The sequence below is a fragment of the Taudactylus pleione genome, unplaced genomic scaffold (assembly GCF_031769625.1).
Source record: "Taudactylus pleione unplaced genomic scaffold, aTauple2 ptg000016l, whole genome shotgun sequence".
Lineage (NCBI taxonomy): Eukaryota > Metazoa > Chordata > Amphibia > Anura > Myobatrachidae > Taudactylus > Taudactylus pleione.
In genome coordinates, this window is record NW_028284418.1 from 26,320,728 (window position 1) to 26,336,692 (window position 15,965).

At 44.9% G+C, this 15,965-nt stretch overlaps 1 protein-coding gene across 1 annotated transcript in view; it reads right to left on the reverse strand.

Annotated features, from left to right (window-relative positions):
• Positions 1 to 492: 492 nt before the first annotated feature.
• Positions 493 to 15,965, reverse strand: part of EBI3 (Epstein-Barr virus induced 3) — a 44,028-nt gene continuing 28,555 nt past the window's right edge. Inside the window, exons 6-7 of the mRNA XM_088473344.1 lie at positions 9,820 to 9,983; positions 493 to 2,958 (exon numbers count right to left, since the gene is read on the reverse strand). Of these exons, the coding sequence (XP_088329470.1) occupies positions 2,806 to 2,958; positions 9,820 to 9,983 (317 nt within the window). The 3' untranslated portion in view covers positions 493 to 2,805. The remainder of the gene's footprint in view (positions 2,959 to 9,819; positions 9,984 to 15,965) is intronic.

The window sequence follows — 15,965 nt, forward strand, 5'->3', positions numbered from 1 at the left end:
AAAAAAATATAACAATACATTGGTTTAACAAATATAATGAACTCACCATCTCAAACATGGTAGGAATGAATTCAATGAGCAAGCTACTGACTAGCAAATAAAGGGCCTCATTCAGAGATGTATGCAAACCCGATGGTGGGGTGCCTGCTCAGGACCAGTTCTGCGCATGTGCAGAACCTGTCCCGCAACGTTGCATGCAGTGCCCCCCTGAGCCGCAGCCTGATTGACCACGCAGACTTCCTGGCCTCTGCTACGGAGCTTAGTGTTACTATTACTAATACCCCTTTCACACAGAAAAGCAAATTCCCAGGTCAAGCATTTGGAACTGGTAATTTGCGGATCAATACGGGTCCTTTTTCTGTGTGAAAGGGTCAACCCGGTTCGAAATTCCCGGGACTACGTCCCTGGTTTTTGCCAGGGTCGAAGTCCCGGGAATTGCGACCCAGGTTGACACTTTCACACAAAAGAAATACGCGGGTTGATCAGCAAATTACCAGGTCCAAATGCTTAACCCGGGAATTTGCTTTTCTGTGTGAAGGGGGTTACAGGCTGGGACTGGAAAAAAACCTGTGTATCAAATGCTGGGTAAAAGCCAGGTTTTGGGCTTTTTTCTGTGTGAAAATGGTATAAGATGATCCAATGCTGAGTCTTAGGGGCATATTCAATTGGGGCAAGAATAGCAAAAATCCCGCTCCTGCTGGGTTTTTCTGCAGGTGTGGGATTTTTGCTATTCAATTAGGTGCAGGATTTTTGATTTGTTGAGCGCCGGGAGGTGTTTTTTTTGCACACCTCCAGAGTACGACCAAATATTTTTTCTAAAATCCACAACTTTAGGATAAATGGTTGGGAAATTATTATTATTATTATTATTATCATCCTTTGTTTATATGGTGCCACAAGGGTTCTGCAGCGCCTTACAAAGTACAGAAACAAATGAGCAAACAAGACAACAGATATTAACAGTACAGACAATGCAATACAAGTACATGATTTATAAACAATGCTGCATAACACCTAAAAAAGCAGCAGGGTGTCAGTAACCAAGTTTTAGGTGCCATTGTAAATGAAAGTAAAAGTAAGGCAAAAAGAAGCACGTGAGGGAAGAGGGCACGGCTCGCGAGAGCTTACATTCTAAAGGGGAGGGTCAGACAAACGGGTGACACAGATGAGCTAGATAGTGAGGAAGGAGCATAGAGTAGTGGGTTAGGGTGAGCACTGGAAAGCATTGAGGAAGAAATGGGTCTCGAGAGCCCATTTGAAGATTAAGAGCCAGGAAGCCAAGTGATGGAGGAATTTTGAGCGAAGGCCAGAGAGACAAAAAAAAAGGCAGCTACTCGTTGAAGTTGGAAGAGGCAAATGTCATTAGTGTCGAATGGAAAGAATGAGATGGAGGGTTCAGAAGGTAAGAGTTGGTAGGAGTGACCCAAGGATAGAAGGACCCCAAGACCACCACTATGGAAACCTCCAGGCCAGGGTGTGGGGGAGAATGTGAGGCCCTCAAAGGAGATAGCTGCAGGAGCAGTGGTGTCAGATGGGTAAATCCAGGGTTTGGTGATGGCAAGGAGAATCAAGGTGTTGCAGATGAAGCACTCACGAATGGGGACCAGTTTATTATAGACAGAACTGTTTTTCCAGAGGGAACAGGAGAGAGGGACAGAGTTAAGAGGCGAGAGGAGAATGAGATTATTAAGGTTGATGTAGTGTGGAGGTGATTTGATCTAGAGCAGGGGGATAAGGAGTGTGGGGTTATGTGGCTGGCTTCTGAATGAGGAAGGGTGACAGCAGGTGGTGGGTAAGGTGGAGGTTTAGTGTGGTGTGGGGGGGGAAGAGGACAGGTAACTAGGAGAAAAGAGGGGGTGCAGGGTTTAGTGGTGGTGCAGCAATGCTCTAGGACCCCAGTGGCACCCCTCCTAATGACTAATTAAGCAATTAGAGTTTCCAATTAGCTTAATTAGTCATTAAATACTCACCTTCCGAAGTGCTGTCTTCTGCATACACCGTCGGGACCCGGTCTCCTGCAGGGGTAGGGGTGCTTAGGTGTGTGTGTGTCCAGTGTTAGTATGCCCCCCTGTAATGGGCGCTGGGAGAACTACATCTCCCAGCAGTCCTTGTGCTTCCCTGGAACCCATGGAGCCTCCCAGCAGCCCCCGGGACTCCCAGCAGCCCCCTCCCCAGTGAGCTGCAGAGACCCACCAGCTCTGAAAACCCTGCAACCACTTTATTTTAATTGAATACCGTGCATATCGGGAGCACGCATCCCCGCGGTAATACAAAATTGGGCGCGAGGGGCGGAAGGTTTTTTCCTCGCTAAACCTTGCGTCCAATTGAATATGCCCCTTAGAATGCAGCACTCGGATCTGCAATGCTGTCAGGAGGCGTCTTCTCTCCTCAGACGTCTCCTGCTTTAAAGATCCAGCAGTGATGTGTCCATCTCTGAATGAGGCCCAAAGTGTATGGCTTCATAAGGGGATTTTAGAACATGCATACAGTACATCTGAAGTATTGCATTTTTATTTCTGTTTTTTATTGTGATCGTGTGTGTTTATCTTTTAGTAATTTTGCCTGTCAAAAACAAAAAAAAATAAGGTTGGCTGAAGAATTGTCTCTATAATCAAAGCAATACTGTACATTCTGTAATCTAACTACTATATGATTGATTCACTTAACTATGATTAAGAACAAATATCGATTGGATATAAATGATAAGGGATGAAATTAGTAGTTGAATTTGAAGATAAAATGATGCTGCCAGCAAATGCTTAAAATGAAAAAACTTTTCTCCACGGCTCTCGGTATACTATGTGGTCACGATTTACTCCATGGTTGACCAATTGCCACTTCACTCCAGTCGCTGCAGTTCCCCGAACCAGTGAAATCTTTGGCAGCCACCTGAGCTTGAACGATGCATCCTGGCTGAAGACCAGTGAGGGTGAAAGATGTCTGCTCATAAGGGCCAACCTTTAGGGTGGATGAAGGAAAGTTGTAAGTATTAGCAGAGTATTTGTATCTGTATGGGGATCCAGTGACTATTAACCTGAGGCAGCTGGGCCCATAACCTATTAGCAGAGTATCGGTAGGTGTATTGGGATCCAGAGCCTATTAACCTATAACTGCTGGGCCCTTAACCTATTGGAACAGTATTGGTAGGTGTATATGAATCTAGAGCCTATTAAGCTGAGACTGCTGGCCATAACTGCAGAACTGTGTAACAGTGCAGTGTGCAGCAGTGATGCTGGATGTAGTAGTCCCCTTGACAATTTACCCACCAGGAGGGAATACACTTGGCCAAAGTATACATTATGTTAAGTGTGTTGTGCAGTTATTTGGTGCTGGTGGTTGGTTAGTCCAAACGTGATGCAGCTTAACCAGTTCTTAGGTCTACTGAACCAGGTACAGCAACAAGTAGCATAAGACTCAGGAATATGATAGGTAGCATATAGACTCAGCCTGGAGCTTTAGGGTATAGCTGGGCGTTGTAGTGCGCTGGGCATCTGAGCAGTGAATACAAAAGCGGATGTTAGCAATATGCCCAAACACTATAGCGGTGGATATCTAGTAGTAGACGTGCAGTGTTTAGACTGTACACAGCTAGTATGTTGGAGAGTCTTGGAGTCACGTCTAGTCGGCATGCATACCAGGGAGAAAGACACACAGAGATACCACGAATGTGCAGTAGCGCATGTCAGGTTAGACCTTTTATTTATACTGTATATATAACATAAAATAAATAAAGTAAACAGAACAGTATTCTCTATAAACACTTTAAGACTGAAAAATGCCTAAATTCTGCTGATGTGCAGAAAGACTTTTACAGTCATAGGGGCCTATTCATCATCGATAAATGGCCCGTTAACCATGCGGAAACGCTAGTTTCTGCATATTTTATTTTCCGGGCTATTCATCATCAGGGTTCCGGGAGGACCACCTGACATTCAGCAAACTCTGACAAAAGCAAAGTTTGCTTCTGAGAACAAGCGCCATCTTCCGGTGTCGGACTGGGATATGAAGGGTCCGCCGAGGTGAATGCAGTAGTAGGGGCCCATGCTTACGGGGTGTGGTTATCCACAAGAGGAGGTATGGCCAGTCACCCCAGATGCTTGACTGACCAATAGGCAAATATGGGTGTAGTTTCTATAGAAGGGAACCAAGCACCCATCAGTGGTACTGCTCCACCAGGTAACTGACCACTGACATTGTATAATTTGAGGTCTGAAACCTGACAACTTGAAGAGGCTGTGGGCCCTCAGGCAGTGGGGCCCACCGGGGATTTCCCCTGTACCACTGTGGGCTAGTCCAACCCTGCCATCTTCAGACAACGTTTGTTCTCGGATCCCCGCTCCTCCTTATGGGAATGAATTCCGAGGATGTGAAGAGGTATCCAAGCGGATCTCTCCAGTCTCCTCACTACCTCCCCAGTGGCTTTGTGCATGTGTGACATCGGGTGAATTGTGATTTGCTCCGCTGTCAAGTTTCCCCCGCTGTGAGTTGGATACTTAAGTATCCCTCGCAGCGAGATCAATACTTTAATCATCAGGGGCCATACGGCCACCGATGATGAATAGGCCTCTAACAGAGATAATTTATTTATATTAAGTAGATGATGTGCGCCGACCCTCGTGTTTTGGTTTTGGATCTGAATCTGGTTTTGGATTTTTTTTCCTTGGTGTTTAGTTTTTCGGTTTTGGATCTATATTTTTTCTTAAAATATCATAAAAACACCTAAAATCACATAAAATGGACCTGTTTTTGTTCCTACAGTATTATTAACCTCAATAACATGTATTTCCAGTCATTTCCAATCAATTTTGACCACCTCATAATATTATTTTTTCATCTAGTTAAGACCAAAAGGTTGCATCCAGCTAGCTGGCTGACTAAGCTAAGCGGCACAGTGGACGGCACTAAAATGTGGCAGTTGAGCTTCCAATTTCCAACACGGATACAGTGTGTTATACAGTGTGGGTTGGATACACCAATAGTGCACTTACTGTGATGCAGTGTCGGCAGAGTGGAGTTGCTGACGGTGTCCTCAGTACATGGAATGGCAGTGCTGGTAGTGTCCTCAGTGAAGCGTACTGGCGATGTCGGCAGTGCCAGAGGTGTCTTTAGTGCAGGTTTGCTGGCTGCGTTGGCAGTGCGGGGGTTGTTGACGGTGTCCTCAGTGAAGGGTACCGGCAATGTCGGCAGAGCGGGGGGGCCAGCGGTGTCCTCAGTGCAGGTTTGCTGACTGTGTTGGCAGTGCAGGGGTGTTCTCAATGCAGGGTGCCAGCGGTGTCGACAGCATGGGGGAGCCAGTGGTGTCAGCAGCAGGGCAGCCGGCGGTGTCAGCAGTGGGGTGCTGGTGTGTCGGCAGCGGGGGGGGGGGGGCGTGGGAACCAGTGCCATCTTCTGTTTTCCCTGCATTCAATGGGCTTAACGCTGATTGGCTGAGAGCCGTGACAGACAGGTCTGTCAGCCAATCAGAGCTTTGCCCATTGAAGGCAAAGAGATTTTTAAAAATGGCTGCTCGAGGCAAAACCTCGAGATCCGACAGAGGATCGCCAGGTTTTGCCTCGATAGGGATCCGGGGCAGGAGGAGAGATCCAAGGGGCACTTCGGATCGCCCCAAATCCCTGAAGGTCGGGTGGGTCTGGTTTCAGGGAACCGGACCCGCTCATATCTAATATTAAGTAATTGTTTATTTATTTTGCTTTCCTCTGTCTGCTGTACTTTCATGGTGGCTATTTATGATCATTTCAGATATAGATATAAAGCACTGTCACTAATAAACATATGCAGGAAGCTATTCCTTTTCTCTATGCCTGCAGTTACAAATAATGAAAAGCAGATTGCTGGCAGAATATACACCAATCCCAGAAACGGTTTCCTAGCTGCATCCCATAGAGCTGTGTTTCTTACATCTATCATTTAGAATTATCTTAGGGCCTGATTCAGTACCGATTGCAAGTGCAACTACGGACACACATCAATCGATTGTTTACCATTGCGCATGCATATAAGCTGCACTGCACGTGTGCAGCGATTGCACTATGATGCACTATGATCACTGATGCACAGAGGAACCCATCACAGAGTCGAGTAACAGGATGTCAGCGTTTGGGGGAAGGGGGGTTGATGGGGGAGTGGTCAGAGTAAAGCAGGTGCCGTTTCCTGGGCGTGCATGAATTAGCTACTATGATCGCATATGCAGCTTGAGAGCCCTCTGCATGTGTGGAGACTTGCAGTGTCTGCGGCTGGACAGACATGCTGTAAATGTTGTGTGAGTGGCCGATGTGCGTCGATGGTACCGATGTTTACGCAGAAGAGCGAGATTGGACGGATATGAGAAAGCAGCAGTGGGCATCTTTATGCCGACTGAGCTATGGCAGGCATTAGCATATTTTATCAGCTGCATTTGCAACTGCGATCGCAATTGTGATCCGTACAGGCCCTGAGATCATAGCACGCATAGAAACACAACTGCTGATTAAATGAGCACAAAAAACTGTTCCTGGGATCCGCCATTAATATTTTAAAATATATATATTTTTTTTTTTTACAGAAGTTGTGTTTAGTTTTCCATCTCCCATTGTCAGTAGAATCTCACGGCAGGCAACATCAGAAGAGAATATATATATTTTTTACACTAAGCATATATAAGTTTTTTAATTGAATTTGGCACATTACTTTTAGTATTTTGTTATGGTAGTAGACAGTGTACGTATGTGTACATCTAATCTGTGGGAATTAGTGATATGTGTAGAGCTTTAAGTGTAGGGAGTGGACAATTCTGTGTAATATGTTGTAGTATAATGTGGAGGGTTATTAATGCAGACAGCAGCAGGAAAGTATGAAGAATTAAATGCTTGTACATATTTCTAATCTTCCTTCCTGCACCAATGCCACTGCCAAGGGCTGCCGAGACATACAGCCGGCCCGGGTGCTCGAGGAAGAATGACTAAACACACTTGCTAAATCTTTCTCTTAAGGAGAATGGCTGGTACAGTGCCTAAAAGTAGGTAGGGGCAGGACTGCCAAAATAAATTGTTTATAAAACATTGATGGTTAACAGCCAATGTTAGATAGTTTTGCCATCAGTGGTGGAGAACCAATGGTTCTCCAACATCAATGGCAGAGAGCCCCCCCCATTTTAACTTAATGCCAGGACAGGGAGCTTAGCTCCACTCCCCAATGCAGCCCCATTGGTTCTGATTGGCCAGCAGCCCAGTATGTCATAGAAAAGGGATGACCATCGGTGGTTGAAACCATCAATGATTTCCCTTTGAATGGTTTTATACCATCGATGATAACCATCAATGGTGACCATCAATGGTTACTCACCGATGGCCATCTCTGCTTCTGAAAGAACTTCAGAGCTAGAATAGTGTGTGGACACTATCACTAATAGTCACTCCCCCCCTCCAGTTGCCTAGCAATCTGGCTGCAGCACTCCCCCCAACACAGGAAGCACCGTTTGGGGGTGGAGAGAGTGGAGTGTCGAAGGGACACAGGCATGCCTGTGCATTTGAACGAGGGCATACGCAGCCAGAGGTCTAGATGGTGACAGGAAGTTTTTCAGTTTGTGAGTCTGGATCAACTCAACCACAACTGTGCGTATGGGTCCGATGTTACCAATGTTTTCACTGACTTGCGGATGTATGTAATGGGAAGTAGGCGGCTTTATACAGTGGTGGGCGTCTTGGTATAATGCTGCAATCACACTGCGATCGCATTCATTTGCATAATTTTGCAGCGAGCGGGTGCGTATGATGCCCAGAGTGCAGCACTTGAAATGCAATTACAAAAATAAAGTTATCTGAATGTGGTGAGCCCCCATAGGCTGTCAGGGCCCCTTACTGCTGTACCTCCCATACAGTCCTGATGGTAAGGGTGGGGAGAGAATATTATATAGTGGAAGCAGGAGCAAAGGGAATAGGGGTGTTACCCAGAAAACCAATTATATTCTGTCATTTTCTAGAATACAATAAAGAAATGATAGCTACAATCTGATTGGTTGCTAAGGGCAGCACCACCACTATTCATTTTAGAAGCTTTAGTAAATCTACCCACATCTGTCATCAACTTACAAGCTTTTATATATATCTCTAGTCTATTTGTCTCTGAATCCTTGTGAATGTATATGCCAGCCAGAGGGAGCTACTCACCATACAGAAAGTTAGAGAAACAAAAAGTGGGGGTTTGACTGTTATCACTAGACATACAATCCACTGATGGTATGACATACTCTGTACTGTGAAATATTAGTACATCAGCAGTCACTGAGGAGTTCTCAGGGACATGCAGTCAGGAGAGGCAGAAGATATTTATAACACAGATTCTGTGTCATAAGTATCTGCTTTGCATTATTCTAATCTACAGTAGAGATCAGTTGGGAGGCAGTGAGAGTGCTGCCTCCCGCTGACAATAGAAAAGTGGCTGAAGTGGTGGGCGGGGCCATGCCACTGACTGTAATAGCCCATTGAAAAAATATGGGAAAGCGGCACCTATACAGGTGCCTCAATGACAAGGAAGTACTTTCAGCCCACATGAAAGCATCCCCATGTCAGTCAGGCAGATGTGATTGGACAGCGGATTCATCACTGTCCAGTGATGGATCCGCTGTCATCACTGGGTGGGTAGCAGGCGTACGTGGCAGGAATGCGGCGAAGGTGCAGGCATTAGCGAAGGTGCAGGATCCGGCGGAGATAGCTTGCATGGCGGCAGGCTTGGATCTTGGATCATTTTTGAATATCAAGATGACTTCTGCTAGCCAATCACAGCTCGCCACATCATCGCCTCGCCCCCTCTGACTGGCTTATATAAGCCAGTGCGAGGCAGCGTTTGGCAGTCCGCTGGTGCGGAAGGAGTGTGCAAGAGCTCCCGAAGATAGAAGATGCCGGAAGCCTTGGAAAGGCGGCGGCCATGCAAAAGAGCTTAAAGGCCGCCGCCCTCAGGTGAAGATGCTGCATAATAAACTTTTGTTAAAACTTTAAAACATTACTTGTTTTGTATTTATTTTAATATTTTCTTTACAGGTGGACTACAGGTTCCAACGAGCCTGTAATGTCCGGGCATTTAGGCACTTGTGGTTCTCCAAGTGCCGGCATGCTGGGGCAAGCTTGCTGAGACCTATAAACAACAATATTATCATACCATGAACCCTGTACCCACCACCACCAGGGGTGCGGGCCAGTTGCTCGGGAGGGGGGATCCCATTTTATTTTTGGGGGGATACCCGCTTTCCAAGGAATGCCAGCCCTGAGCTGACTAGTTTAGGGGTCATTAATGTGATGGCAGGGGGACCCCACAGTGAGTGTACCCCCTGCTATGGCATCATGCCCCTGGCTGGTTCAGCCTAGTGCTGGTTACTGTTAAATAGGGGGGGGACTCTATGCTGTATTTTTTTTTAATTATTAATTATTATTATTATTATTATTTCTTAAGGAAGGGGGTTATTATTATTATTATTTCTTAAGGAAGGGGGTGGTATGTTAATCAGCTAGTGCCTCCCTGGCCATTGACCTCACCGCATGTCACTGCCATATATAACAGTATGATGCTAGAGACCGGGGGCCTTATTTATGAAGCAGCGGCTTTTGTAAGCCGCCACTTCCTGACGGGTTGGAGTTGAACATTTAATACAGCACTCGCAGTCAGTGTGCAAGTGCCGTTTTACATTTTCACCTCCAACCCACTGGGAAGTGGTGGCTAACAAAAGCCGCTGCTTCGTAAATAAAGCCCCAAGTGTTGTATTACAGACACGGAATAGCTATAAGCTCACAGGATATATTAGAATACTGCATAGCAAAGTAAGGAAGGGAAATGCATACAGTTGCTCACCTTTCTGCAGGACTTTACACAAGACATGTTGTAGCGGATCAAGTATGTGAGAGGGAATAACTGCGGATGTGGCCAAGAAGGAGGAGGGCGCCATTGTAGCAGTAATTTCTTGCTTTCATGCTGTATGGGAGACAGGGTGATCTGCACAGGAGGGTCTGGGTGTACTGTTAAGTAAGATGAATAGTATTAGTTACATAGCTAGTTGCATTTTTATTTAGTTATGGATCAGTGTCAGATTAACATTCAAAATGCATTCACTATTAGGTTTGATTTAAATAATAAAACCCCTCTATAACACAGCAGGTATAATCTTCCTTTTCTTGTATGAATGAAAGTGGCAAAATATAAATTCACAAATACTCCTAGAAAAACATAAAACATATTCACAAGCAATGAAGAGGTGAAATCACAATTGGCCACTAAAAATAAGCCACTATTGCTAGGGATCATTACCAGGGTGTAGTGATATCACCCACAAGTGATACGGCTGCTGACAGGTATAAATGCTTTTCTGAGCTGGCCTGCCTCAGACACAGTAATATGCACACACCGTGCCTGTACTCACACTGCGTTTCCATGCTCTTTCCCTTCCCATCTTCAAGCATAAGGAAATGCAGCTACCAAATCTATATACAGATGCAGACATATGCCTTTATTAGTGATGCACATTTTACAACCCTTTATGGGTTTATTTCTCAAAGGAGAGGTTGGCCCATGATCAGAAACTGTAATGGGGCCCATAATCCTTATGGGCACCACTGCTTTTACCCGGGGCTGACCCAAGCCCTTCAAAGTGGTACCTACCATGGATATTGCATTCCCCCCAGTAGGCTCTTACCATAACAGGTGGGTGTTGGGAGGTGGCATCCTCTGCTCCTCAGACTGAGAGCATTGTGCTTAGCTAAGACATTACAGACAAGCATCACACTCCCAGCTTAACAGTGACATTGTGGAGCAACAGTCGACATCTCTGCGCGACGACATTAACAAAACTGGATGAATAACATTGTATCGAGTCGGACGCAGCAGTGCCCGTGTCATTTGCCACTGTAGCACCTGCGACTTTATGCTAATGCCACTACAAAGCCCTTCCCTTCTGTACAGCCCTGTATCCAAATGTGCAAGGACTGAGACAACCGCTATGAGCATCTTTAGATGCTCAAAGGCCTCTTGGTGCAATTTAGACCCCATCATTAGCTGCACCAATGAAACTTGCATCAGTCTATGTTAGGTGGAGATTCTCCATCTGAGTATAGTCTGCATTGTGAGCAACTAAATGTTTGTGTACAGATTACAGAACCACTCTCAGCAACTCCCATAAGATGCAGCATCTCTGTGCAATTATTTATCAATGAGTGGATTTTTTTTTTACAAATAACAGCTTTCTTACTGCAATACTAATTATTCATTATTATAATATTGTTTCTGTTCATTTGTGCAAAAATTTAAAATGAAGTGGACTAATCTATAATTTTTTTTGGTTTAGATGCACTCATAATTTATGTTTTTAAACTGTATCTTATTATTCTATTCTGCCTATAACATACATCTATAATCATATTTACCTACTTTTTTTTCCAAGTGGGCGGTGATGGGGGCGGGGCATGGCTTTTCCGCATCATTAAGCCTGGCCCCTCACGGTAAATTGCCGCAAATGGAGTATATTTAAATAGGGGGCAGTGCCAAATGACTCGATTCCTATAGAATTGACTCTTTAAGCTCCGTCCCCGATCCCCGGTAAAATTCTCCCTTATTCTGCCCATTTCACTAGGAGTGGGCAGGATGCGGGAGAAGTGCCTACTCTTCCGGTGTTGCGGGGGGTTACCCAAAAAATCGGGAGCCTCCCGCAGGTCCCAGGAGAGTAGACAAGTATGTCTATAATGTTTAATTCATAGTTATAATTATTTGTATTAATTTGTTGAGGCTTCTTTTATTTTCCCTTCTTTTTTATGATTTATGCTCTCAATCTACTGCACATAATACTCAACAATATTTATAAACTGCATAGATAGAATTCTGTATATTTCTTCTCTCATTAAAGTTTTTCCACTTAGAGCACTCTGGAATGAATTCTAAAGCTCTCAATGAAGAGACATTTGGACCAGGGCCGTAACTAGGGTTGTGTGACATGTGCCATGGCACAGGGCACCACAAAGCAGATGGCCTGTCAATTTTCTGTTTATAATAATTTTCACTTATAGCTTCTTCTTCTTTTATCCCCTGAATCTCTTGGCCAGCTCTATCACCTCCCTGGCCAATTCCCCCTCCTTCTGGCCTACTCCCCAAGCATCTCCAGTTACATTCTTCTTTATTTAACACACACAATTCAAAATATTGTCATACCTGGAACGCAAACCCATCACCTTTCACATGGCAGTCAGGCTTACTTTGCAGGAGCAGATAGCACCATGTGTAAGGGGTCTGACAGCAATTTAGAGGTGATGGGTTAGAGTCCAGGATATGGTGGTTTTGTGAAATGTGTGTGTTAAATTAAGGAGGTTGTAACTGTAGTTTGACCAGGATTAGATTGTTGCTTAGGTCTGAACTTCGTCAGGGCCACAGACTGTCACACAATCACTAAAAATGGGGACACTCTTAAATGTAATTATTTATTAACAGTTTTTTATATAGCGCAACATATACCGTTGCGCTTTACAATTTTAAACATTGAACAAAACTGGGTAATAACAGACAGACATAAATATAGACAGACATAAAGGTAGGAAGGCCCTGCTCGCAAGCTTACAATTAAATTACACAGGTTCCAGGGCTGGCTCCACTGGAAATTGGCAGTCTGCCAAAAACCTGGGTGAAAGCCACAAAAATATAATTTTAATCACACAGGCTGAGCAAACTTGATGATACATGCAAGTTCATATTAAATCTTGAGCCTCTGTATTTGCATGCACGTGTGTAACTAGAGCCACATAGCAAGATCTTAAAAGGTAAAAGAACACATACATTTGCCCCCCCCCCCACAGAACCAATTCATGTTAAGCCACACAGACCCCATTCAGGTAATGCCACACAGTAGTACCCCTTATACACATAATGCCACACAGTAGTAGTGCCCCTTATATATTATGCCACACAATAATGCCCCTTACACTACACAGTAATGCCCCTTACACATTATACCACATAGTAATGCCCCTCCCAGCAGCTCACCTCCCCGTGTCCCTCAGCAGCCTCTCACCTCCTCCTGTGTGCCATCAGCAGCCATGGAATTGGAGCTGGGCCCAGTGGCATACAGATGGCACAGTAGCAGGCAGCGGCAGACATGGACAGACAATGCGACGCAATTTGAATCTGGTGCCGGTCCACGAGCTCCAATTGCCTCATGTCTGCCGGTGCTGTCTTTCCATGACTGCCTGCCAGTGCATCAGCTGTACTCAGCTGGCGCTCCGGCACCAAATCAACATTGCTGACACTCGGGCCCCCCCTGACGGCCCTGACTGGACCAACCCTTCTTGTGTGGATGACTGGGAGCAGGGGGAGTGGCGGGCCACAGAGGCAGCTCAGGCACCATAGCAGCCACAATCCTTGCACCCACAGTAGTTATGCCACTGTTTGCATGCATGTTAGCAAACAGTGGGGTCCTTTTCAGGATCAATGTAATGGGGTTATAGGCGGGGACAATATAAATAAATAAAGGCTGGACACGAAGGGATTCCCTTAGAAATATATAAAAACACATGCCCGTATATTTATTCCATGGTTTTTAGAGCTGTTTAATGGGCTGTATGAGGAAAATTTGTTTTCTTCATCCGTGTCTGAAGCTATGATTGTAGTACTCCCCAAGACTGGGAAGGATGTTATATACCCGGATTCCTAGACCAATATCCCTAATTCCCACATATGCCAAATTATTAGCTAAGGTCCTTTCTATTGGATTGAACAAAGTGATTACTTTGATTATTCATCCAGACCAATCTGGATTTATGCCGGGTACTGTATGTCAACATCAGAGAATATAAGAAGGCTGCACATCCATTTGCAGGCCTCCTATGGCTAAGAGTCTTCCTCTGGTATTGTATTGTTAGATGCTGCAAAAGCATGTGATTCGGTGGAGTGGCCCTACCTGTGGGAGGTCATGCTAAGATTTGGACCGGTATTCTTGAAATGGGTACAAATATTATATACAAAACCCACTGCTAGAGTTTTTTTTTTAATAGGTTTATCTCCCCTTATTTTCTCTGTCTCGGAGCACAAGACAAGGGTGACCCGACTCTATTTGCCTTGGCTATAGAGCCACTGGCCTGTATTATATGTTCTCACCCTGAGATTACGGGATTGCGTCTGGGTAAAAGAATGGACAAAGTTGCCCTTTACGCAGTTGATTTATTACTTTTCTTATCAGATTACCTAACAGCCATGCCTGTGACTCTCCAAGTCATAGACCAGTTTGGTGATTTTTCTGGACTCAGGATCAACTGGGACAAATCATCTATTCTTCCCCTTAGGGGATCCTGCCCGACTGTTCCTCATATCACTCTTCCTCTAAGGTGGGTTAACAGGTTCAAGTATCTAGGTATTTTGATTACTAACTCCCCAAAGTATTACATAGCCTTGAATTTTAAGCCAAAGGATAACCTTAGGCCTTGGTGCCGACTCCCCCTTATAGTTACAGGTATAATTAATTTTATTCAAAATGGTGGTTCGGCCTAAATTTGTGTATGTTTTACAACACTCTCCAATTTTTCTCCCAGATACACTGTTTCGACGGTTGAATAGCGCTCTTTCCTCATTGGTGTGGGAGAATCATCGATCGCGTATCCAATTAAGTGTTTTTAACCCGCTCTAGGTTTATGGAAGGTCTGGTTCTTCCTAATTTTAAATTCTATCATTCTGTGGCCAAAATGGCACATATACGATTGTGACTTCAAGACGTATCCCCTGGTACTCTGCATGTTTTGCTGGACTCTCAGACCTTCCCCCATTTTACACCTTGGCAGGCTTTACTAGCAGGACAGATTTTGCACATAGGTCCTCCCCTAGTTGATGCATCCTATTAGAATATGGAAACTGGTTTCTAATCTCCTAGTTTCCAGGATTGGATCCAGATACTTCTCTTTGCAGTTGCCGCATATTGCCATAATTGGCTTCCCTAAAGCCTGGGGTGACATGGGGGTCTAAGGGGATAACCACTCTGGGTAACTTATATGACGAGTAGACTCTTAAATCCTTTGCACAGCTCAAAGTACCCCATCAGTTACCTAATTCATCTTTTTACAGATATCTCCAATTACGACATGCCCTCTCATCTCAATTCACGGACAGACCTCCTCTAATTCAAATGTCCCCTTTAAAGTCATTCCTGTTATCTTTAGGTCCTCAGAAGACACTTTTGCATTTATACTCTTATATTTTGTCTTCCCGCCACAATGACAGTTTACCACACCTTAGATTAAAGTGGGTGAGTGATATAGGCCCCATAAGTATATAGATTGGGACAAATGGCCTGATTAAGTACTGATTGCAGATGCGATCACGGCTGTGATTACGCAAGCAGTTTCACTGCGATGATATGCTAATCCACTAAGATCGCTATTATGCCTTTCGCAGCACAACATAAGGACGCCCAACTTACCTTACATACATCTGTAATACATAGCAAGACTGCAAAACCATCGGTAACATCCAGTACCATCGCAGCCTCACGCACACTTGCAGAAGGTCAGACCTTACTCAGAAATTGCTAACCTTCCGGTATGCAGAGAGAGCTCAGGCTGCGTATGGCATCACAGTGGCTAATTTATGCATACCCCTGTAACGGCGTTTAAACATTTTGCCGACCACCCCCCCATCACCATCACTCTGCATTGGGTCTGCGTAGTCACTGCAATCGCAGTCCTGATCGCAGTGGAGTATTCGCGCACACGCACTGCAATGCATACGCATAACGCAACAATCGCCCATCTGCGTGGGTAATTGCACTTGCGATCCTTGCTGAATCATGCCCAGTGCTTTGGCAGCACCTTGTATCTCCATGATAGCTGTAAGATTCCAACACAGACAACTGTTCATCCTACGTCGTACCTATTTAACATCTGTCTGATTAATGAAGTTTGGGGGGCGAGCATCTGAGCTATGTCCTAAGTGTAACAGAAGTAGTGGAATGTTCTGGCTGCTTTTATGGCGTTGTC